This window comes from Mus pahari, chromosome 14 (genome assembly GCF_900095145.1).
Source record: "Mus pahari chromosome 14, PAHARI_EIJ_v1.1, whole genome shotgun sequence".
NCBI lineage: Eukaryota > Metazoa > Chordata > Mammalia > Rodentia > Muridae > Mus > Mus pahari.
This window is the reverse complement of record NC_034603.1, coordinates 64,655,386-64,681,450: the sequence shown is the minus strand read 5'-3', so window position 1 is coordinate 64,681,450 and position 26,065 is coordinate 64,655,386. Positions and strand designations below refer to the sequence as shown.

General features: G+C 38.7%; 1 protein-coding gene across 1 annotated transcript in view; it reads left to right on the top strand.

Moving 5' to 3' along the window:
- Npepps (aminopeptidase puromycin sensitive) overlaps nucleotides 1–26,065 on the top strand; it is a 79,482-nt gene that overhangs the window by 24,841 nt on the left and 28,576 nt on the right. The window contains exons 3-12 of the mRNA XM_021212200.2: nucleotides 2,602–2,679; nucleotides 10,549–10,670; nucleotides 14,407–14,514; nucleotides 17,102–17,302; nucleotides 17,838–17,934; nucleotides 18,048–18,081; nucleotides 18,828–18,942; nucleotides 22,914–23,078; nucleotides 24,609–24,713; nucleotides 25,869–25,929. Coding sequence (XP_021067859.1) covers nucleotides 2,602–2,679; nucleotides 10,549–10,670; nucleotides 14,407–14,514; nucleotides 17,102–17,302; nucleotides 17,838–17,934; nucleotides 18,048–18,081; nucleotides 18,828–18,942; nucleotides 22,914–23,078; nucleotides 24,609–24,713; nucleotides 25,869–25,929 — 1,086 coding nt within the window. The remainder of the gene's footprint in view (nucleotides 1–2,601; nucleotides 2,680–10,548; nucleotides 10,671–14,406; nucleotides 14,515–17,101; nucleotides 17,303–17,837; nucleotides 17,935–18,047; nucleotides 18,082–18,827; nucleotides 18,943–22,913; nucleotides 23,079–24,608; nucleotides 24,714–25,868; nucleotides 25,930–26,065) is intronic.

The window sequence follows — 26,065 nt, the reverse complement described above, 5'->3', positions numbered from 1 at the left end:
TCGGGAGGCAGAGGCAGGTGGATTTCTGAGTTTGAGGCCAGCCTGGTCTACAGAGTGAGTTCCAGGACAGCCAGGACTACACAGAGAAACCCTGTCTCAAAAACAGGAAGTTGATATATGTGAATGACTGCGCTACAGCATTTACATAGCTGATGAAAGAACTGTCCAAGCAAGCATGGGAACCCTACGGTTGCTTGGAGAATGTTTGAACCAACATTAGTTTTAACTTTAGGTAACATTTTTGTTGACACTCTAGAAATGCTAACCATTGCAGTGCGTTTGTAGTGGTCAGTGGTGGTTTTAGTTTGTATTTCCTTGATGACTATTATGTTGAACACTTTCTCATTTTTGCTTTGTCCATTTATGTTAGGGTTCCTGAACCTCAAAATTTTAGATTTCAGTGCATCACAAGACTTTGATTTGGGGGGGCTAAGGAATGCTTTATTTATAGTCATTAAACATTAAAGGACTGAACTTCTTCCAATAATTCAAGATATTTTAAAAGAACTCATACATTCTTTTTTCTTTTTCTTTTTCTTTTTTTGGTTTTTAGAGACAGGGTTTCTCTGTATAGGCCTGACTGTCCTGGAACTCACTCTGTAGACCAGGCTGGCCTCGAACTCAGAAATCTGCCTGCCTCTGCCTCCCAAGTACTGGGATTAAAGGCGTGCGCCACCATGCCTGGCTTATTATCCTGAATTATTAACTAGCGGCTGTTTGCTGTTTTACACAATGAATTCTTTTTTAATTTTTTTAAGACTTATTTATTTATTCTATGTATATGAGTAAACTGTAGCTGTACAGATGGTTGTGAGCCTTTATGCGGCTGTTGAGAATTAATTTTTAGGACCTCTGTTCACTCTGATCAACCTAGCTCGCTCTGCTTGGCCCTGTTCTCTCTGGTCGCTCTGCTTGCTCAGTTCCTGCTTGCTCCGGCCCAAATATTTATTTATTATACATAAGTACACTGTAGCTGTCTTTTGACACAACAGAAGATTGTGTCAGATCTCATTATGGGTGGTTGTGAGCCACCATGTAGTTGCTGGGATTTGAACTTAGGACCTTCGGATAAGCAGTCAGTGCTCCTACCTGCTGAGCCATCTTGCCGTAGAAACTATCATCTGTAAATCTGGCAAAACTATATCACAACTTTGGAAGCTATGGCAAGAGAATTGCTAGTTCAAGCCAGGCAGTGGTGGTGCACAGCTTTAATCCCAGCACTTGGGAGGCAGAGGCAGGCAAATTTCTGAGTTCGAGGCCAGCCTGGTCTACAGAGTGAGTTCCAGGACAGCCAGGGCTATACAGAGAAACCCTGTCTCGAAAAAAAACAACAAATAAAAACAAACAAAGAATTGCTAGTTGGAGGACAGTCTTGCTATAGAGTAAGTTTCCATTTCACAGAAAGATAAGCACAGTATAAATGAATAAATAAAGAAAATTATATCACCAAAGATGGCAAATTTATAAAGAAATATAAATTATTTTAAAAAAATTGTGTGTGTGTGTGTGTGTGTGTGTGTGTGTGTGTGTGTGTGTATTATAGGACAGGTCTGTGGAGTTGGTACATCTACATGGATTTTGAGATTTTTGACCTAATATTACCAGACTTGTACAACAAGTGCCTTTGCCCATAGAACCATCTCACCAGCCCACATGTAATTATTATTATTATTTTTTAATAATTTATTTATATTTTCTGTGCATTGGTGTTTTGTTTACATGTATGGCTATGTGAGGGTGTCAGATCTTCTGGAACTGATTGTAAACTGTCATGTGGGTTCTGGGGATTGAACCCATGTCCTCTGGAAGAACAGCTGGTGCTTTTTAACCACTGAGTCCAGCTCCATGTGTAGTTTTCTTCTTTTTAAGATTTATTTATAGCCGGGCGTGGTGGCGCATGCCTTCAAGAGGCAGGCGGATTTCTGAGTTCGAGGCCAGCCTGGTCTACAGAGTGAGTTCCAGGACAGCCAGGGCTACACAGAGAAACCCTGTCTCAAAACAAACAAACAAAAAAAAGATTTATTTATTTATTTTATACATGAGTACACTGTCGCTGTCTTCAGACACACCAGAAGAGGGCATCAGATCCTATTATAGATGGTTGTGAGCCACCATGTGGTTGCTGGGAATTAAATTCAGGACCTCTGGAAGAGCAGTCAGTGCTCTTAACTGCTGACCCATCTTTCTAGCCCCACGTGTAATGATTGTCTAAGGAATATGTTTCACTGATTATTGAAACTTGGTTTACTAAACTGAGAATGTCGCATTTTGCCTAGGCTCACACCTTTAATGCAAGCACAGGATTTCTGATTTCCAGACCTGGCAAACCTAGTAAGACCACATCTTCAGAACACACAATCAAACAAAAGGGATATTTCATTTTAACCTGTGGAGGGCTAAGGCTGGAGGATTGCTGTGAGATCCAGATCAGCCTGGGCTACTACAGAGTACCAGGGATATATATAGCCAGATCTGTCTCACAAACAAGAATAGTTCATTCATTTTAGTAGACATTCTGTTAACGTTCTTAATTGTAGCAATTGGGATTTGTTCTTTTCAATGTACTCAGATTTGTGAAATAGTTTCTTTTCTTCTTTCCAGAAATCCATGCAACAGGATTTAACTATCAGAATGAAGATGAGAAAGTCACCTTGTCTTTTCCTCGCACTCTCCAAACAGGTAAGAAACAGGCCTTTTGTGAAATCCTGTGAGGGAGGGAGCAGCTTACTGTTCCAAAGAAATGATCCCATTTCTTCCACTATTACTGCCATACAGATTAAAACATTAAGAGCTTTTCTTCCCCGTTAAAAATTCTGAATTATGAAAATAAACGTTTCAAATTTCTTTGTCTTTGTGTTTTACTGAAACAGAAAACTATGAAAAACTAAAGATTATTTGCTATAGAATAAGATGTATAGCTTTCAGTTTCTGTGTCTTAGAAATACATTTAAGTCGCTCCCTCCAGTTGGTGCTGACTGTGCTCTCTGAGGAGAAGGTTTCACATAGCATTTTGGTGTACAACCAGAAGGAAGATTTATTGGTATGATGTTACTATTATTTGACATAAATGCACAAAGAATATAGAAGACCTTTTGAGCTTAATATAGAAGAAATTATCTGCAAATTAATCAGGAAAGCTCTAGGAATTTATTAAGAGTAGACGATGAAAGAAAAGGCGAGACCACACAGAAACATGTAAATAACTATTACGTGTGTGAAAAGAGATTTAGCTTCCTAGTAATCAGAAATATCAAAATAAGTTACTATAGTTGTAAACAAATTTTTTATTGTCAAGTAAACTACAGCTTAAAAAATTCTCAGCCGGGCGTGGTGGCGTACGCCTTTAATCCCAGCACTCGGGAGGCAGAGGCAGGNGGATTTCTGAGTTCGAGGCCAGCCTGGTCTACAAAGTGAGTTCCAGGACAGCCAGGGCTACACAGAGAAACCCTGTCTCGGATAAAAAACTAAAAAAAAAAAAAGAGAGAGAGAGAGAAGCTTTCTACCAACTGAGCTGCATGCCTGCCTTCACTTCAGACTTTGATTAGGAACATGGAAGCTATCCTCTGACAGGTTACTTGTTTAAGATACTAGGTGAATTTGACTTTCAACTTAGAAGTCTCTATTTAGTCAAACCATGAATTTGTGTGAGAGCCTTAAAAGTTCCCTATAACTGTCTGTAATTCCAGTTCTAGGGGACCATATGTTCTTTCCTGGCTTTCAGGACCACCAGGCACATGTGTAGTACACATGTACACATGCAAGAGAAGTACCCATATACATAAAAATGAATGTTTTTAAAGTGAATACAGTTATATTAGCAGGTGCTTAGAAATGAGAGTTAAAACCATTGGCTGCTGGATGCTTATGGAGAGTTAAGGGCACATTGGCTAGGACTCCATAGTTTATAGGTAAGCCTGGGGCTACTCTTACCAGTTTAAAAATAAGAACTGTTAGTTGATAAAAAACCAGAGTAATTTTAGGCTAGGCCTTGATGACACAAACCTTAAATCCTAGCATTGAGGGTTGGGGGAGCGAACAGCCACGGTAGGAGGACTTATTTCAGTTTGAAGTCATCATGGCCTACATAGTGAGCTGGATAGCCAGGACCACATAGAGAGATCTTATTTAAAACAACAAAATCAAAACAATAAGTAATTTTATGTGTGTGAGTGTTTTGTCTGCATGTATGTCTGCCCACTTAATATGTGCCTGGTGCCAGTGGAAGCCAGAGAGTTGGACACATTCCCTGGAACTGGATTTATAGGTGGTTGTGTGCCATGTGAGGGATGGAAATCAAACATGGGTCATTTGGAAGAGTTGCCAGCGATCCTAACCACTGAGCCATCTCTCCAGCCCTCCCAGTCCCCCAAAATATATATCATTAAGGGATTGTATTCTCTGTTGATGCTATGACAGTGTTAGAAATTAGTAGCAGAGCTTGGCGTGGGAATGCACATCTTTAATCCCAGCATTCGAGAAATAGAGGTGAAGGCCAACCTGGTTTATCTAGTGAGCTCCAGGACAACCAGGACTACATAGAGAAACCATGTCTCAAAAACAACAAAACTCACATACAAACCTAATAACAACAACCCCCCTCTCCAAAAATAGCACAAAAATTTTTTCCACATATTTAGAATAATTGAGTCAAAACTTGTTAGGAAAGTTAAATTGTCAGAGTACTTGGTCAGAATGTGTAAGGCAAAGTCCAGCCCCAGTACTGCAAAAATCAGTAGGGATGAAAGAAGACAGTTAGAAAAAGTTAGATATAATGACATGTATTTGTAATCCTGGCTATTTAAGAGGTTGGAATGAGATAATTATTTGAGCCAAGGTGTTTAAGACTAAGGTTGATTAATCTAGTCTTTATCTAAAATAAGAAACCAAAGCAAAGAAATAAGAAAACATGTAGACCTGAATAAGAAATTTCCCACATATGAAAACATATGGGATATAAGTAAAATACTATACAAGCAGGATATTTAGTTAAAAAGTCTGAAAATTAACCAACTTAACATTAAGCTCAAGTGAAAAAAAAAAGATGTGAATGTAGCTAGTGTTAAAACTGACTGTCATGCCCAAGGTCTTGGATTCTGTTCTGATTTCTACTAAGAAGGAAGAAGAAAAGAAATGTAAGAAAACAAAGGTTTGCTGTATACAAGAGACTTGAGTTTGGTCTCCAGGACCCACACGGTAGGATTTTTCCTGTGTGCACAGACACACACACACGTTTTAAGAGCAGGAGTTGAGTAAAAATGGAGGGTCATAGATACTAAACTAGAGGCTAAGGAGATGATCAAGTTGCTTCCACACAGGCCTCATGTCTCAAGTTGGAGCCACAGAACCCAGATAAAAAGGCAAATGGAAGTCAGGTAGCTGTACTGTAGTGCCATGAGTACCAGCCCAACCTGGGCAGCATGATACAATAATACAGCAGTTCAGAAATAAACAGCACGAACAAAAGCCTGTGTCTGCTACACACACCATGCTTTTGGGTTTGCTTTTTTGTTCACAGTATTAGGGATTGAACCCTGGGCCTCATACCTTGGACTCCATCTCTAATTTCTATCACCTGTCTTTTGAGAGAGGTCTTGGGTGTTCCTCTAGCTGATCTGGAACTCAGTATGAAAGCCAGGCAGGCTTTGAACTTTGCTCTGCCTTCCAGTGCTGTGGTAATTCTAGGTAGATGCTGTGTTGTCCTGATCGGGTTTTTTTGTGCTTGCTTTATTGTTTTCTTTTGTTTGAGGCTATGTAGCTCTGGCTGGGCTGGAGCATGATGAGCAGTACACACCATGCTGGCTTCAAACAGAGAACCCTTCCCCGCCTCTCCCTCCTGATCCTGCGAGTATGTTTGTGGCCTACATGCCCAACTTCAGCTCAGAACTTAATCCCTATCCCCAACAACTTGGAATTGAACCTAAAGCTTATACATGTTAGCCTTTGTCACTGAGCCACATTTTCACACCCCTCACCCTGTTTTATTTCATTCTGACAGTCTTGCTTTGTTTTAAAATTCATATGCTGTCTGATGAAATCTCAACTTGTCCTTCTTTCAGTTTACCCCTCGAAAGTGATGAGTTTCTTATGTATCATTAGAAACTCTATCATAGTTTTGTAGTCATTTGTATATACTAATTTTTGAATAATCTTATGTATATGGATGTTTTCTCTGTATGTTTGTCTGTGCCTGGTCCCTGAGGAGGCCAGAAGAAGGCTCAGCTCAAGTGTGACTGGAGTTACACAGTTGTGAGCCTGTGAGCCACTCTGTGAGTGTTGGGAGTCACATTTGGGTCCTTTTGAAGAGGAGCATGTACTCTTAATGCTGAGCCATCTCTCCAGTTCCAGGCTACATCATTCTTCTTTTCCTGAGACAGGGTTTCTCTGTGTAGCCCTGGCTCTCCTAGAACTCACTCTGTAGGCTATTCTTGAATTCAGAAATCCGCCTGTCTCTGCCTCCCAAATGCTGGATTTAAAGGGCATGTGCCACCACCACTAGGTTAGGCTGCATAATTTTTGATAAATTCATAAAACCCATGGTAAATGTTAAAATCCATTTCAAATAATACCAGAGAAATTACATATATTTACTGTGCTATAAATCGAAACAGTGGTTTTTTTTATCTGCTTCATATTTTATTGGAAATTGAGTAAACCTATACTACTTTGTATATTTTTTGAGATTTTTAAATTACTAGAACAATTCTTTTTTTAAAAATTTTTTTTTGATGTTTGTGTGTGTCTCTGTATGTATGTGCAGAGCCTATAGCATCAGAAAGCTGGTGCTGCAGTCAAGGTGGCTGTGAGCCTCGTGTGGGAGCTGGGCACCAAGCATGGGCTCTCTGGATTGCGCTTAACCACTGAGGCATCGTGCCCTGTAGTAAATTCTTAATGCCTCACAAAACTGCTAGAAAATCCTGCAAGTGTGACTTATTAAATTATTGAATATTGGACTAACAAGATGCTCCAGTGGGTAATGGTATTTGCTGTAGAAGTCTGGTGACCTGAATCCATTCCTCAGAACCTATGAAGAGGTAGAAGGAGAAAACGGAAAGGAAAAACCAAAAAACAAAACAAAACAACCCCTCCATTTTAAAAAAAAGAAAGAAACCTACTCCTCTAATCACTGATAATGGCAACCCAATTTTAGTTTTTTAAGATTTATTTATTATTTAAGTACACTGCAGCTCTCTTCAGAAGCACCAGAAGAGGGCATCAGGTCTCATTACGGGTGGTTGTGAGCCACCATGTGGTTGCTGGGAATTGACCCCTGGAAGAGCAGTCAGTGCTCTTACCTGCTGAGCCATCTCTCCTCCCCCCCCCCTTTATTTTAATTTTTAAATTATTGAATAAATATCTGTGATAATGTTTTGGAAAGCCATTGACTTCACACTTTTGTCAAAGTTTTCAGGATCATTTAGTCAGTTTTGCTTTAAATAAAGGTCTTGCCTCACAAATACATATCTATGAATTTGGAAGAAATAAAACCAACTAAATCTGAAGAAAAAGTTCTTTATCTTTTCAGATTTTTATCAGGGATAGCTACGTAAAGCATCTCTGATTCTGGCATCATTCTGTAATAGTGGTTAGAATTCCATGATCACTGTATCCCGTGAAAACTGTAATGGTGGTTAATACCCCATAATCACTGTAAGATCTGAGAACAGTCTTCAAAATCTTGTAAAGTGTCATCATTATCCAGAAACACACTTTTTATAGCGTTTTCCTTTTATAGAAATTGATTTTTAGTTTTATAGCATTTAATAAGCTTATTAAATTATTTCAAGATATGTAGGTTTTACAGTTATAATTTCCTAAACTTTCAACATTTATGTTTTTGATGGATGTTGTGATTATCTTAGTTATTTCATTTTAATAATTATTTTATGGTTTGTTATTTGTTGTTTTGGGTTTTTTCTTTTCTTTTTTTCCTCTGTTTGGTTGTTGTTTTTGGAGAGGTCTCACTTACAGCTCTGGCTGACCTAGAAGTCTCAACCATGGAGACCAGGCTGGCCTCAAATCCAGAAGATCTGCCCAAGTTTTGGCATTAGAGGTGTGAGCCACTAACCTGGCTTTATGTTTTTAAAGTAGGTTGGACATTGAAATTAAGTATCTAATTTGAAGAAACAGTGTAGTTCCTTATGAATATGTGTAAAATTAAAGATCAACTCACTGTTGCGTTCATCTTGGTATTTGATAAATGAAATTTGTCAAAAAGTCCTTTTTTCTAGTTACCTTAAAATTCTGTTAGTAGTAATGTTTTGTGATGAGTATTGTATAATGTGAAACTAATTTAATAATGATTTAAAAAAATCTTTAACTTGTGTTTTGTTTGAATTTCAGGTAATTATCCTTTCCAATACTTTGTATTTTGTTTAGTAAACCACTCTTTGGAAGTGGTCACTGTCAGTATCTTGTTATGGTTTGATGGCCTTGGAGATTTAAAACCAAGTAAAAGTGTAAGCAGCCTTTCTTACTTAGTTATGAGTTTTAAATCCACTTTTGTTCCAAATCGGAAAAATTGAAGTAGATTTTCTATGAATATGAGTTATTAGAAAACATATTGACAGTGAAAGCAGACTGGCAATTTCATCTGTGGGACTGTAACAAACAGTTCCCACTAAGGGTAATGCATTTTAAAAATTATTGTATTTTCTTTCTAAAACCTTAATAATATAAATATATCTGCTTTTTAAAAGCACAGTAAATTACTATAGAAAATAGAGAATAAAATACTTAGTTACTTTCTTCGATTTTTTTGCATTAGTTATTAATTCTTTGTATCTATAATTAATAATTCTTACAGTCTCATAACTATGTTGATACTTACTGTCCTAGTAATCTGTCATTCTTTTTTTTTTTAATTATTTATTTATTATAAGTACACTGTTGGCTGTTGCTGTCTTCAGAGACACCAGAAGAGGGCATCAGATCTCATTACAGATGGTTGTGAGCCACCAAGTGGTTGCTGGGAATTGAACTCAGGACTTCTGGAAGAGCAGTCAGTGCTCTAAAACGCCGAGTCATCTCTGCAGCCCCTGTAATCTGTCATTCTTGTTAAAAGAATAAGTATTCCCTGGAGTTTGGACTATGGCTCAATGGCAGAGAACCTTCTTAGCATTATTCATGATGCCCTAGGTTCATCCTAGCACACACACCAAAAAAAAATATTCATTGTCCCTTGAGATGTCACAGATCAGTGTCTGATTTCAAACCATTCAGAGGTCTTTTCAGTTGAGCTTCAGGGAATGCATCAGTGTTATTTACAACCTGATTATTACACTTGTGCGACTCTAGTGCTTCCTGACACATGAGAAAGCGAGTGAGCCACATGGCAGACACACCTGTTTTTAAGTAGAAGCCATGCCTTTTGTCCTTTGCTGTTGTATAGACTTGCACTTGTGTGACTTTGAAACTTTCCAAAGAGCAAATTCAGTTTCAGGCATGAAATTTGACTTTAAGGCCATATAAAAAGTTAATGTAACAGAAGAAAAAAAAATCAACATTAAATCAATGTCAGACATCATTACTTTTAGCATTTCAAAATGATAGCTTGAAATATCAGGATATGACAGTCTGGTCATGTCTTTAGACTCACATACTCTAGATCTAGTTATAAATAAACACACAGAAAAGATCAAGTCCAAAGTCAACATTCTTTTCAAATACTTTGTGTGTTGTGACTTGATTTGTAGGGTATGTATGCAATGGATTATCGTTTGCCATGCATCTGAGTTCAGCAGGTGAATACTAAATATAATTTTCTTCATTCTGTTATTTAAAATAGCACTTTTTTTTTTAAAGCAGAAATCACACATATAGGCAAAATTGGTTTTGCTCTTAAAACGATAGGGTGTGTATTTAGGTTGTATTTGTGCTTAGCTTAGTAATTTCTTTCTCTAGTGCACACACTTAGATGGTCGAGTAAACCTTATGCCTTAGTTGATCAAATAATTGCTCTTCCCTATAATTCCTTACAAGAATATGCAATCAGTGTTCTATCTGGATCAAACAAACATAGTCTTTAGTGGTAAAGTAATTGCCTACATTTTGTGTACTAAAGTTATCTCTAAAGGCTAAAGTCATGATGCAGGTGGCCGAGAGCATGTTTTAGGTGGAAGCGGTCTTGCTACTTACTAGTTCCAGGACTGTGACGTAACATTTTTAGCCCTTGATTTTCTCTTCTACAGAAGGGGACAATACTTCCAACTTTATAAATATTCATAAATATTTTTAGAAATCTCACGCACAGAAACATGACAGACATTTCATAATAAGTGTTTTCTTTCCTATTTTTATCTTCATGTATTGTGGTAATTTGAGACTTAGTGAAATTATTTTCTAAGCAGTCCCCCTAAATAAAACTTAAAGGATTAGTTTGCCATTCATGTCAGTACAGTATTATCTCCAGTGCCAAAAGGAGTATTTGAGAAAGGAAACAAATGCCTTGAATATTGTAATACCTATTGAATATAGTGTCTTGAGGGCATATTTTGGTACCTGTATTTATAATTAACATGTCAATAAAAAGGTTTTTATCTTCAATCACAGGTACAGGAACCTTAAAGATAGATTTTGTTGGAGAGCTGAATGACAAAATGAAAGGTTTCTACAGAAGTAGATACACCACTCCTGCCGGCGAGGTGCGCTACGCTGCTGTCACACAGTTTGAGGTATGTGTGGCTGTTGTCACTAATGCTATTCTTGGTTTTTTTATTTTGTTTTTTGTTTTTTCAACATAGGTCTCACTATGTATGTATGTCCTGGCTATCTCAGAACATGCTTATAGACCAGGCTGGCCTCGAACTCAGAGATCTTACGTGCCTCTGCCTCCCGAGCGCTGGGGTTAAAAGAGTGTGCCACCACGCCTGTCCCTGGAATTTGTATTTTATATTCAGGGTTATTTCTGTCTGTATAAAGAAGATAAATAGGGCTGGGGATGAGTGGTTAATTGTTTAACAGACTATTCTGGTCCTAGAGAGTTTTTAGCTACAGAGGATCCATCACTTTCTTACTTTTCTCTGAGGGCACTTGCTCACCTTCATGCATTTGCACATACACTTTGAAATAAATCTTAAGAATAGAAACCTTTAAAAAAGAACAGGAGGGAATGAGGGATATAGTTAGCGAATGATGGTATATTCATGTGTATATACAGACCCAGGTAATGAAATTTCGCATCAGATTTGCTTTTGTTGTTATTGTTGTTTTAGACTACATAGTGAATTTGAGAGCTGCCAGGGCTGCACATTGCTGCCCTACAAAAGTAAACCAAACATACACATCACATTTATGTACGCATGTTTCTTTGCAGTTGTCCTGCAATCTTAGCTACAGTATGCTGTGATCATAAAAAGATAAAGAAATATAAGAATATGTTCTATCTGGGTGTGGGGGAAGGGTGTGCCTCAGCGGGTCCATGCTGAAGTATCCCTTCCCCTTGAGGGACCAGCCACGTGTCTATTCTATAACATAGGCCAGACTTACCTGGCTGCTGCCAGGTAACTGTGGCGGGGAAGTCCAGGCAGAAAACCAACACAGTACATCTCTACTCTTTTTCTTTTTAAATTGACTTTTCAGGGTAATTTTAAATAGTCAAATGCACCAATCTGGTTCATTTCAACTCCTTCACTGCAAACCAGAGGGCTGACTTATCATTGCCTTCTGCTTATCTGTATGACCAGACCGTAAAGCTGCCTGCTGCAGCGAACCTTGAACTTCACATACTCCTTGTTTTTGATCTTGGCAGATTTGGCATCCACCCACTGGGCTGGGAGCAGAAAGTCTTTGTTTCCTTAATTTTTCAGGTGCTAGGCCCTGGTGACTGCACTGACCACAGATTTTCTTTGATTTAGCTTTCTTCCCCTCCTAACCAAAAACCTCACACCTTTGGGGTGTTTTGAGACTTGATCTCTCTATGTAGCTTTGGCTGTCCTCAAACTAATGATGTAGGCCAGGCTGACTCAAACTCACAGATACGCTTACCTCTGCCTCCCAAGTGCTGGGACTATAGGTGTGTGCCACAGTGTCTGACTGCTTTTATTATGTTTTTAAAATATTATTATGAAATTTGTTCTTTGACAGTTTCACACACATATATAGCATATTCCCCCTCTTATCTCCCTCGCACACACCCAAATCTCTTTCTCACATCCTTGCCTTGTATTTTACTTGCTGAGTCAGAGTTTGTATTCACATATGGTTTTAAAGTTTTTTTCATGTTTGCGTGCCTGAGTGCCTGTGTCAGTGCTTGTGTGCGTGCAGGTTTAGGCGCCCACATAGGTGAGGTGTCCATTCTTCTGGAGTTACAGGAAGTTGTGACGCCCCAGCGTGGGTGCTGGAAACTGAGTCAGGTCTTCTGCAAGAGCAATAATGTGCCATTTCTATAGTGCTAACTGTAGCTTTACCCAGGACTGCCTGTGTGCCCTTGGGTTGGCCCTGTCTACTAGAGCCTGCTGGGTTACCATTTGCCACACAACTGAAGGCAATGACTGTTCCTCCCCCAAAATCGATCAATCTTTGAAAGTTAGTATGGAGAGCAAACAATTGGGGTTTTGCTTATTTGATTTATTTATATTTATTTATTTATTTTTATTTTTTATTTTTTTCCAAGACAGGGTTTCTCTGTATAGTCCTGGTTGTCCAGGAACTCACTTTGTAGACCAGGCTAGCCTCAAACTCAGAAATCCGCCTGCCTCTGCCTTCCAAGTGCTGGGATTAAAGGCGTGCACCACCATGCCTGGCTTTGATTTATTTTTTATTTGTAGGGGTATTTCGCCTGCTTCTATATCTGTGTGTCACATGTATATAGTGCCTGTGGAGGCCAGAATAGGGTATTGGATCCCCTAGATTCAGTTATATAAATGCTTATGGGCTACCATACAGGTGCTGGGTCCTCTGAAAGAGAAGTCAGTGCTCTTAACCAATGAGCCATCTCTCCAGCCCCTACTTTTTCTTTTTGCTTTGTTTGCTTGTCTTTCTCCCTTCCTTTCTTCCTTCCTTCCTTCCTTCCTTCCTTCCTTCCTTCCTTCCTTCCAGGAGCTGGTGCTGCTAACTGCTAAGCTATTTCACCAGCCTTTTTTTTTTTTTATAAAGAGTTTCAGTCAGGGCTAGGTTGGTGGCACACAGAGAAACCGTGTCTCAAAAAAACAAAACAAGAAAGAGTTTCAATTAGGCTAGACTAGCTGGCCAAGGAGCCCTAATATCTTCTTATCTTTGTTTCCCTAGGACTGCAATTACAAATACTACCACAGTTGAACTAAGGATCAAACTTAATTCATCCTACTTGCTTAGTGTACACGTCCTGACTAAGCTATCTCCCGAGTCCCATCTTTAATTTTTATAGAACACCATCTCTAAGTTGGTCAGAGAGTGAGTTCTCATGTAGACCATGTGGACAGGCCATTAAATAAATGACCTGTTTCAAATTTATAGAGCATTTGTATTTATTGTCATTCTAGATGAATAGCAGAGTGCAGACTTGGAATATTTTTACTTATTTATTATATTATCCAACTTGTTTTTTGGTTTTTCGAGACAGGGTTTCTCTGTGTAGCCCTGGCTGTCCTGGAACTCACTCTGTAGACCAGGCTGGCCTCGAACTCAGAAATCTGCCTGCCTCTACCTCCCAAGTGCTGGGATTAAAGGTGTGTGCCACCACGCCCGGTTCCAATGTGTTTTTATTACTGTATTGCTTATTGTTAATTTAAAATAAAATGACATTTAAAATAGCATGACATTAAATGGTCTGTGCTTTGGATTATGTCCACTGTATTAGTGAAGCTGTTCATGTTAAATCTGAATGTTAAGTATTTTAATAAAAGCAAAAATATAATTACAAATAATTCCATTTTGTCATGATCTGCAGCAGAATAGTTGACAAATAACTGCTAATGTGACATTGGTAGCAGCACCGTGCTTCCTTTGCGGCCAGCACTTAGTTCATCTCCTGACAGAGTAGACAGTAAATCTTTGCAGCCTAGGGATAGAGGTGAGTAGGCGAGGCCTCGCCTGTTGTACGTGGGGCCCTCCCTGGGTTTTGATTCTCAATCCTAAAAAAAAAATGAAAGAAAAAAAGGAGGTGGAGAGAGAGCTCAGAGGTTAAGAACACAGGCTAATCTTCAAGAGAAATCAGGTTCAATTCACAGCACTCACATGGCTACTCAAAACTATCTGCAATTTTAGGTCCACAGGATCTGATGTCCTATTCTGGCGTCTGAGGGTACCAGGCACAAACTTGGCATACAAATATACATGCAGAGAAAACACTCATTAAACACAATTTTTACAAAAAGGAAAGGAAAAAAAAAAGAAGAAATATTTAACTAATGCAAAATGGCAATGGTTTCATGAAACAATCTCTGAGATTAATTAAATGGTATTTATATGAGTTTATATTTTTTTCTTAAGGCTACTGATGCCCGAAGGGCTTTTCCTTGCTGGGATGAGCCTGCTATCAAAGCAACTTTTGATATCTCGCTGGTTGTGCCTAAAGACAGAGTGGCTTTATCAAATATGGTATGTATGTGCTAATAAACTTTTAATAGTCTCTGGTATATTTGCTTTCTTGATTAAATAGAGACGTGAAATCACCTAACATAGTGCTCGCTGCTCCCGAAGCATTGTTCCTGGTGCCTTTATTTTCCATAAGTCCTCTTCTCCTCAGTTGCCTTCTGATGGCTTCCTCAAGGAAGAACTTCCTTAAGAGAGCCACAGTAAGGCGAGATCCTTACTGTGTGGTTTTGTTTTTGGTTTTTTTTGTTTTTGTTTTTCGAGACAGGGTTTCTCTGTGTAGCCCTGGGTGTCCTGGAACTCACTCTGTAGACCAGGCTGGACTCAAACTCAGAAATCTGCCTGTCTCTGCCTCCCAAGTGCTGGGATTAAAGGCGTGCGCCACTACTGCCTGGCTACTGCGTGGTTTTGTTTTTAAGTCAGGGTCCACTGTATCCAAGGCTGTCCTGTTACTCACTTTGTAGCTCAAAGTGGCCTTGAAGGAAAGTGTCTTCCTTCCTCAGTTTCTCAGGTGCTGGGATTTTGTCCATGACCTGCAATTTTGTCTACTTTTTAAAACTGAAGGACATGAATAAGGAACATTAATATGTGAAATAACCTGCAATAAGAGTGTCTTGGCTGTCTCATTAAATCCTAGAAGTGATAGCTATATTAAAAAGAATATTTAGGTTTTTGGCTGATTATATTTTCAAATATGCTCTTAATTATTGTTATTGATCTCATTCATAAGATAAGCTTTTATCCTTCAACCTTATGGTCTAAGACCACCTTGTTTAAGATTGTCAGTAGCCAGGAGCTTAGAATCTGACTGTGAAGAACTAAGAGCCACTTGCTTTTTATGCATGGTGATTCTTGCCTGTAATCCCAGCACTTGAGAGACTGAAGCAGAAAAATTGCTGCAAATTCAAGGCCAGTCTGGGCAACATAATGAGTTTCAGACCATCTAGGTTAAAGACCCTTTACCAAAGGCCAAAAAATAACCAATCATCTAGATTTTGTCTACTCACTATTGGAAAGAATTCGGTAGAAAATGCTATTCTCTTTTCATCCATTCCTAGTAAGAAAACCAATTCACTAAATGGAACACTCATTTACATTTTAGTGTAAATGAATTTGAGGTCTGTTTCTTGAATACAGATAGGGCTTCCTTGGAAAAAAGGATAGAATCTTTTTTTTTAAAATATATATATTTTAAAGATGTACTTATATCTAAGTACACTGTAGCTGACTTCAGATGCACCAGAAGAGGGCATCAGATCTCATTAGAGGTGGTTGTGAGCTACCATGTGGTTCCTGGGATTTGAACTCAGGACCTTTGGAAGAACAGTCAGTTCTCTTAACTGCTGAGCCATCTTGCCAGCCCGAAAGGATAGAATCTTAAGAAACTGAGAGCTGTCAGCACCAACTACACAGGAAAGGAAGGAAGGAAGGAAAGGGAAAAAGGGAAAAGGAAAAAAGGAAAGGAAAGGAAAGGAGAGGAAAGAAAAGGAAAGGAAAGGAGAGAAAAGAAAAGGAAAGGAGAAAAAGAAAAAGAAAAGGAAAGGAAAGGAGAAAAAGAAAAGAAACTGTGAGCCACTGGATTGTGGTGTCGGACTGTGGTGGTGTATCTCTGAGATTGAGGCCAGTCTGGTCTGCAATGTGAGTTCCAGGAAAGCCAGGGCTGTTACACAGAGAAACCATTGAGAATTCCATAGGTAAAGGTGAAGTTTCACGTCTTCCAGGAGCTTTGGGACATGGTTTTTGGGATCTAGAACTCACTAATATAGATGTATGATTCTATAATCACTTTTATTGTTAATTTACTTTATCCTGTCCTTATTTTGTATTGAGGTCTTTTTTAAAGAAACAAAACAAAACCTAAAACCTCTTAATGCTGGCCTGGGGTACTGGTGCATGCCTTTAATCCCAGCACACGGAAGCCAAAGACAAGTGTATCTCAAGTGGAGTTCAAGGCCAGGCAGGGCTGCATAATGAGACCCTATCTCAAAAAACAAAACTGGAACAAAGCATGACAGTGTTCGCCATGTAAACTATTCAAGAAAAGTTATCTTCTCTTTTTAAATTCTTAGGTGTTTTAACATTTTGCTTCCAATTTCTTAGTGTAAGAACTTTATCAAAGACCAGGCAAGATGGTACATACCTTTGATCCCAGCACTGTGGATCTCTGAGTTAGAGCCTAACCTGTTTACATGGCAAGATCCTGCCAACCAAGGGCACATGATTACTGAGACATTGTCTCAAAGAAGAAGGAAGAACTTGTATGTTTGTTTGGTTTTGAGACAGGATTTCTCTGTGTAGCTCTGAGTGTCAAGGAACTTGCTCTGTTCGAACTGACCTCAAACTCTCTGGGATCTTTCTGCCTCTGCCTTCTGAGTGCTTGGTCTAAAGATATGCACCACCACCATCCCATTCTTCTAAGAGCAATGACCTACATAATATAAAAGCACTGATAAACTTAGTTAAAATATCATTCTAAGAAAGGGGAAGGGAAACAATACTTCAGCCTATAGGTTTTTGCCTAGTATTTACTCTAAAATACCAATATAAATCTCCTTAAATATTTCTTGTTTTCTGTTTTTGTTTTTCCCTTAAGAATGTAATTGACAGGAAACCATATCCTGATGATGAAAATTTAGTGGAAGTGAAGTTTGCTCGCACACCTGTTATGTCTACGTATCTGGTGGCATTTGTTGTGGGTGAATATGACTTTGTAGAAACAAGGTCAAAAGATGGTGTGTGTGTCCGTGTTTACACCCCTGTTGGCAAAGCAGAGCAAGGAAAGTTTGCGCTCGAGGTAAATGTCCTTGAAGAGGATTGCTCCAGTAGTCCGCAGCTGCAGCCTGGGGAGTATATCTGATCAGTCACTAGTGCCATTATTTGTCGTTTAATGGAAAGTTGTTTTGATACTTTAATTTCACTTTTACTAGAATTTTGGATATGCCATCCTTGTTTCATTAACATTTTCTAAGATAATGATCCAGAAAATACAAAAGTCAGGGCTGACGGTCGTGGGACAGTTTGTGTTTAACAGTGCATGAAGTCGTGAGTTCAAATCTCTCGTTCTGGAGAAAAGAGAGAGAATATAAAAATTTGTTTTTCTAAGGACTACCATGAAAATATATAATTATTATTCATACCAACTTATAAATGGGCTAGAGTTAGGTCAGCGGCACAACATGGTGAACACAGTCTTCCAAGGAAGTAGGATTCCCTGGGATCCGTTTCTAGAAGCTTCAGATAGTTTAGCCTAAAGCAGCTTTCCTTTGTGGATTTCTGTGTGACTTATAATAAAATATTCATAGGGTGATGTTGTTTTTTGTACTTTTTAGGTTGCTGCTAAAACTTTGCCTTTTTATAAAGACTACTTCAATGTTCCTTATCCTCTACCTAAAATTGATCTCATTGCTATTGCTGACTTTGCAGCTGGTAAAGTAAATTTCATTTTACTGCTAAATTGTATGACTTTATTTGAATTTTGTGATTTTTGAGGAAAAGTATGCATATATATATCAATAAATGTTTATATTTATTTTATGAAGGTGCCATGGAGAACTGGGGCCTTGTTACTTATAGGTATGTTAATGACACGTTACCCTGCCTTCTTCCAAATCACCGATTTCATAAGGGCTTCACTCTGTTTACAGTTGAGTGGCTTTTGCTTTATGCTCTGGGAAAAGTTTTCTGCCTCTCCTGAGTTTCATGAGTATTTGAAGCATGCAGACGGACTTCCCTCACTGGTGCTACTCTCTGAGGGCACTATTTTTAAAGGGCGCATTTGGTACTTGGAACATTTTTGGCTGTGTTCTTGGCTGAGTCGTGTCCAGTGCGGTTTCAAGAGTTACATAGCTATTGCCCAATGTGAAGAGCCCCGATTCTGTATTTTACATGGCTGTCAGCACAATACAAACATGTGGGTTGCATAAATTCTTAAGCTGAGTCTGTAAACAATTTTCCCTTCCACTTTCAGTTGCCTTGGATGAGCTGAGCTCTGGAGAGCCTGCTCAGTGTCCTTTTGGGGACTTTAGACTGTCTTTTGCTGCTACTTTTTCGTGTCTTCTCTGACTAGCAGTCTTCCTAGTCACCAGGCAGCGCGCGCACTGATAGACTTGGGCGTCTCTGATTTTCTGTTGTACGTGTCTATCAGAGCATTCTTTAGACTTCCTGGACCCTATTTATCTTACATTTGCTGAGAAAATGTTTACTTGATTATTACTAAAACCTAATATAAAGCCAGTTGATTCATTGCCTGAACCTCCTTCACTTCTTTAAGCCTGCTTTTATTGAAATACTTTTACCATTTTTTTTTTTTTTAAACACAGGGAAACGGCATTGCTTATTGATCCAAAAAACTCGTGTTCTTCATCACGCCAGTGGGTTGCTCTGGTTGTGGGACATGAACTCGCCCATCAATGGTTTGGAAATCTTGTTACTATGGTATTTAATATTTTTAAGTGCTCAAATATATCCATCTATGTCCTGCTGCACATTATTTTGGCCACACTCTTTCAAATTTGGCTATGATACTATGCCAAAAATTAGACATTTTCTTATATACTCTGTGCTGATGATGTTTTAATCCCCACATTTGGGATTAAAGAGGCAGGTGGATCTCTGGCCAGACTTGTGTACAAAGTGAATTCCAGAACATCCAGGGCAACACAGAGAAATCCTGTCTTGAAAAACAAAATAAAAAAGAAACATTTTCTTTTAAAAGGTCTGTTTTCAAAAGCATTTATCAAGGCTGTGCAGATAGCTCAATGGTTAGGTACTTGCCCAACATGCTTAAGGCCCTAAGGTCACCTGCCATCTAGAGGAGGTAAGGGAATAGAGAAGAGAGAAATTTATGAGAACAGAGGGGAGACCATGTTTATTTAACAGATAATATTTTGTAACTACAATTTGTTTGCAAATAGAAAATGTTAAGATACTAATTAATTAGGGTGAGAGAAAAATTTATCTTTGAAAAAAAGGAATGAACTGTTGAGTAAAATTCCAGGCTAACTAGTTTCTTAAGTTATCTTTGTTCTATAGTTTGCAAGTTGAACTGTATAAACACAAAAATGTGGTTATGTGAGTCATTATTTTATTTGCTTAAAATAAGGTGAAGTTTGAAGTAATACTTTTAAAAATCTGTTAAACTAAAAATCTAACTAATTGGAATTTCCAGTTACTCTATGTATTTTGTATCTGTTAATCCTGATGTTTCACCTTTACTATAAATAACATTCTATCTGTAGGAGCCAATTATGTTAGTGTTTTGAAATACAGGGTTTAATAAATGAATTAGACTCATCTGTGACCTGAAAGAACTGGAGATTGGACTTAGCCAGATTCCTTGACAGCACCATAGACTGCCAGAGAGTTGAACCTGACTTGGATGTTGGTTAAGTCCATGTGCCTTAGAAATGAGTGAAAAAGTAAGATGTGTTTCACCTATGACCTAGCTAAGAACATTTCTAAAGAAAGTCAGTCTCTGAAAATACACTCTTCCACTTTTCTTCCAATGCTTAAAAAATTTTTTATAGGCTAGGTGGCTTTTTAAAAAAAGAACTTACTTTTTACTTTATGTGCATTGGTGTTTTGTCTGCCTGTATGTCTGTGTGAGGGTGAGGGTGTCAGATCTAGGAGCTGCTGTGTGGGTGCTGGGAAGCGAACCCAGGAACCCTGGGAGGTATTCAATGCTCCTGACTGCCAAACCATCTCTCCAATCCCAGAATTTTTTATTGTTAATATAATATCATTGGAACTTCATGAGTTAATGCCTGCATTCAAACGTGTGTAAAAATTTCTATTCTCCCTCTGGTTTGGGGGGCTTTTGTTATTTTGTGTTTTTGATTTTTTGAAGGTTTTCTATGTAGCCTTCAACTGTCTTAGAACTTGTTCTATTGACCAGGCTGGCCTAAAACTCAGAGACTGCCTACCTCTGCTTCCCAGGTACTGGGTTTAAAGGCGTGCGCCACTACCACATGGATTTTTGTTTTGTTTTGAGACAGTTTTTCTGTATAGTCCTGGCTGTCCTAGGGCTCATTATATAGACCTGACCATGCTGGCCTTGAACTCACAGAGATCTTCCTGCCTCTGCCTCCTGGGTGCTAGGATTAGACTTATGTGTTACAATTCTTGGTTTGGTATTTTCTTGGTACATAAGAAGACTGCTATTTTTTTTTGTGTGTGTGTGTGTGTTCAACCTTGAGAAAAGTTATTTGTTTATTACTAGCAGTAAATTTAAGCAGAGGAAATACACTGTTTTGAAACAACTTTTTTCTGAGCTTATGTAACTGTCTTTGTTAGATGCCAATTGTTTCATAGACTGAAATTCCTAAGGATTAGTGTTCAGTAGCTCTGAACTAGCTTGCCTCAGTGGGGCTTATTAATACCTAATTGAAAAACAGCTTTTGTTACTTAATATTAAAACTATTTGATCTTTGCAAACTATATGCCTTTTTACTATTCAACAAAAAGTTCTCTGGCCTCTGCTTTGGACCATACATTACTTTACATCGGTGAAAATTAGACTCGTGTTCTATAGGTAGTTCTTAAGTTTTTTCATGTCACTTTTTCTTCATTATATAGAAAATTATTTATTAGTTTCCGTGGTCAAACCCACATAGATAGATTTCACATATTCAACAGTGTTACCTCTGTACAAATGGAATAAAAAGGTATAATGTTTCTAGACCAAACTCTTAATTTATGTACATTACCACTATTCAACTCTATGCATTCTTAGATGTGAATTTTCTGTTTCATAAATCCTTAAATGTCATTTATTTTTGAACTACTTCCTGCTGTGAGTGATATTTCTGCTAGATTTACATAGTCCTTGAGGCTGTACTATATTTCTATTTATTTAGAAATAGAAACCCAATTCACTGTTTTTCCCAGTCATTGAGTGACTTTCTCGTTTGGCCATGAGAGCCATGGTTTGGCTTGGGTTTTAAGATAAATTCTTGGCTGCTGCAGATAGCCCTCTGGTTTCCTGCCCAGCCTGATGCCCTTTTGCAGTAAACTCAAGAATCTTTCCCTTGGGGCTAGAGAGATGGCTCAGTGGTTAAGAGCACTAACTGCTCTCCCACAGGTTCTGAGTTCAATTCCCAGCAACCATATGGTGGCTCACAACCATCTGTAATGGAATCTGATGCCCTCTTCTGGTGTGTCTGAAGAGAGTGCACTCACATACATCATAAATGAATAAATAAATAGATAAATAGATAGATAGATAAATAAATAGATGAATAAATAATAAATTAAAAAAAAATCTTTCTCTTGTGAGGGGCAGCATTTGGGTTATAACAGAAGTAACTTTAAAAAATAAATTGTTCTTGCTGGACCGTAAGGGAAGAAAATTGAGGCTCAACATTCTTCACTAAACTTTCTCCTCCTCTTCGTCGTCCTCCTCCCCCTCCTCTTCCTTTTTCCTTCTTCTTTTTTATTTATTTTTTTATTTTTTTAATTTCAAGTGATCTTACTGTGTAGCCCTGGCTGACTTTGGAACTTGATTTGTAGAGCTGGTGGTCCAAAATTTGTCGAGACCACCTGTTTCTGCCCTCTCAGTATTGGCTTTAGGGTATGTGGTACCATGCCTGACCAAAAACAAAACAAACAAACATATATATTTGTAGCAGGGCCAGGTAACAAGGTTTTACTTTGTAACCTAAATGTACCTCATCTTCCCTAGTTCTCAAATGTAAGAGTATATATATATAGATCCCTGTAGGGGCTGGAGAGCTGGCTCAGAGCTTCAGACTGCTGGCTCGTCTTTTAGAGGATGGGAGTTCAATTCCCAGCACTCAAAGGGCACCTCACAACTGCTCTCTGTAGCCCTGGCTGACCTGGAGCTCACTCTGTAGACCAGGCTGGCCTTGAACTCAGAGATCCGCCTGCCTCTGCCTCCCGATTGCTGGGATTATAGGCGTGCGCCGCCACCGCCCAGCATCTGACATTCTCACAAGACATGCATATAGGGAAAACACTAGTGCACATGAAATAAAAATGTATAAATGGAAAAAATAAAAACAAATAAAATTCTGTAAAGGCATGTATGCCCATAGTTGGCTCAGCCTAAACGTTACATGGTGAGATTTGTATGTCCAGTCCTTTCTGTGCTCGCACGCCCTGATTATGCTTCCTGTGCCTGAGGTACCTTCCTCCTTTTATATCTGGCAGCTAGATGTTATTTGATCAGAGTGTCATCAGTTGGCATTTCTTTATTCTCTCTCTTTGTGTTTTTTTCTCAAATATGAGTTCATTACTAACTGGTTTCTGTTGAGTTTTACTTTACAAAATTACAAATTTTCAAATACAGTAGAAGGGAGACATGTTTTTCCATGTGTTTTACATTACACACAGTAGTGCAGTGACTATTCCTATGTGCCCTCCACTCCATCTACCTTTCTCTTTTTTAGGAATGGTGGACTCACCTCTGGTTGAACGAAGGCTTTGCATCCTGGATTGAGTATCTTTGTGTAGACCACTGCTTTCCAGAGTATGATATCTGGACTCAGTTTGTTTCTGCCGATTATACCCGTGCCCAGGAACTTGATGCCTTAGATAACAGCCATCCGATTGAAGTGAGCTATACTTTGCAACCATTTCAGTGAAATAAGTTAATTTGTTATGTCTCAAGATGTTTAGGATTCTGAAATGCAGAAAAAGCTGCATAGATGGCTTCCTTTGGGTGACTGATTTATTTTTAGCTCATGCCTGAAACTCTTAGACTAAGTTCTAAGTAACGTCTCTGAAGGTAGGGAATGTAAAGATTTTTTTTTTTTGTAAAGGCAGGAAATATGGGTACTTTTATTGACTGATAGGAGGAAACCAGTCTATTGAGCCACATTATAACTGGTTCCAAAAGCAGCTGTAGACAAATCATTGTCCCCATCACTCCACTGCGTTTGTCTGCTGTTTAGCTTGTCTTTAACTCTTAAAGCTTTTTTTTTTTTAACTTTGCTTTTTATTGCTAAATAGACCTTTTTAAATTTTTTGTTTTGCTTATTTTTTATGGGGGGGGGTTGAGACAGGGTTTCTCTGTGTAGCCTTGACTGTAGTTGCTCTGTAGACCAGTCTGGCCCCAACTCAGCCACCTGTTTCTGTCCCCCACAAGTGCATCATGTCTAGCTTTGTTTTACTTGGTATTTTTATCTATGTGTGAGAGCACTTACCCCAGTTTGCATTGACACCAGAGAACTTTTGAGAGTCAAGTCAGTTCTTTCATTCCACTGTAAGTTTTGGGGCTCACACTTTGTGGCTAACGCTTTTATCCATTAAGCCACCTCGTAAACTTCTTTTGTAGTTTGTTTGTTTTTTGAGATAGGATTTTGTTATGTGAACTCTGGCTAGCCTAAAATGTATTACATAGACTAGGCTAGACAGTATTCCTCTTTTTGCTTCCTGAGAGCTAGGAATGAGCCACCATACCTAGGTAGCTCTTGTAGTTTATACATTTTCCATCCAAAGAACTGGGATTGTAGTCCTGCTTTGTCTTTGACCACTGCTCTGACCCTTCCTACCTGCTACCTTAATACAGTTTCTCTGTTGTGCTGACCCCCAACCCTAACATTTCAGTGCTAATATGTAACTGTGATTTTGCTACTGTTATTAGTTATAATTTAAATATGTGATATGCAGGATATCTGATATTTGATACCTGTGAAAGGGTTATTCAGCCTCCAAAGGGGTTGTGACCCACAAGTTAAGAACTGCTGCTCTAAACTATTTCTCTCTCTCTCTCTCTCTCTCTCTCTCTCTCTCTCTCTCTCTCTCTCCCTCTCTCTCTGTGTGTGTGTGTGTGTGTGTGTGTGTGTGTGTGTATAATTATAATACTAGTGGGGCAAATCAAATCTGTTTAAGAATAAATAGCAGCTTGACTTTGCTTTGATCAAAAGAGAGAATCTAGGCTATGAACCATAACAGGGAGTTAAAAGACTATACATATTGTTTTATTTAGGTTATTTTTTTTTTTGAGAATTGTCATACTTTTATGAGTAAGTTAAAAGAAGAATATCATGAGTTAGAAGGGTTTTCCTAGAAAGCTTTTTATGTAATTCAGTGTTACAGGCTGTCTGCTTCCTGTCATAACCCTGAATCACACTGTCTGCCAGGTCAGTGTGGGCCATCCATCTGAGGTTGATGAAATATTTGATGCTATATCATATAGCAAAGGTGCATCTGTAATCCGAATGCTACATGACTACATTGGCGATAAGGTAAATAATAAAAATAATAATTCCAATCCTCCATTGTGAAATCACAGTTTTAATCTGATTTTTAGTTTATTGACATTTCTTTTTCTATTGGTTATTAAAGGTTCCTAGAGCAATGATATACAAATTAGTATCTTTGTGGTAAGAATGGGAAGCTAGCCGGGCACTGGTGGTTCATGCCTTTAATCCCAGTGCTTGTGAAGCAAAAGCAGGCAGGTCTCTTTCAGGCCAGCCTAGCATATAGAGTGAGTTCCAGGACAGCCAGGGCTACACAGAGAAACCTGTCTCAACAGAACTAAACATAGCAAAGAATAGGAAGCTGCTACACAACTTACAAGCAGTTGGACATGTAATCCAGCACTGGGGACACAGAGTGTCTGAAGCCAGTCAAGGCGACATAGTGATACCCAAGGCTACATATTGTCTGTACTAGTTAATTTTCCATTGATGTGACAAAATGCCATGACCAAGACGACTTCTGGAAAAAAGCTTTTAGTGGGATTTACAGTTCCAGAGAGATAGAAATCCATCACCGTTATAGTGGAGTATATGGTAGGCAGACATGGCTCTGGGGCAGGAGCTCAGAGTTCTCTCTTTTCGTGACAGGGTTTCTCTGTGTAGCCCTAGCTGTCCTGAAACTCACTTTATAGACCAGGCTATCCTTGAACTCAGACATTGGCCTGTTTCTGGAGTACTGGGAGTGTATAGGTATTGTTGGGCATAAAAGCATGTACAGCCACTGCTGACTAAGAGCTATCTGGAGACACAACCACCAGACAGAGAGAGCCAAAGGAGAATTGCAAGAATCTTTTGAAAACTAAAAGTCTGCCCCTATTAACACACCTCCTCCAAAAGCCACAACTGCTAATCCTTCTAAAACAGTTGTACCTACTGGGAATCAAGATTCAAACACAGGAGCCTATGGGAACCATTCTCAGTACAGCACTGTCAAGATAAATGAATAAGGCACCACATTGAGAAGGCAAACGGAGAAGGCAATTTTACTTCCAGATAACACGTAATGGGCTTCAGAAGGCTGCATGCTTTTCAGCATATCTGATATTTTAGTAATTGAGTACATTTACTTTTGATAAATGTGCATATCTGCTATAAATTCTGAGATTGACTTACTTTTACTTAAAATTGTATTTTTTTCAGGACTTTAAGAAAGGAATGAATATGTATTTAACCAAGTTCCAACAAAAGAATGCTGCCACAGGTAACCTTTGCATTTAAAAAAAATTTTTTTTTCTTTTCTTTTGGTTTTTCAAGACAGGGTTTCTCTGTATAGCCCTGGCTGTCCTGGAACTCACTCTGTAGACCAGGCTGGCCTCGAACTCAGAAATCTGCCTGCC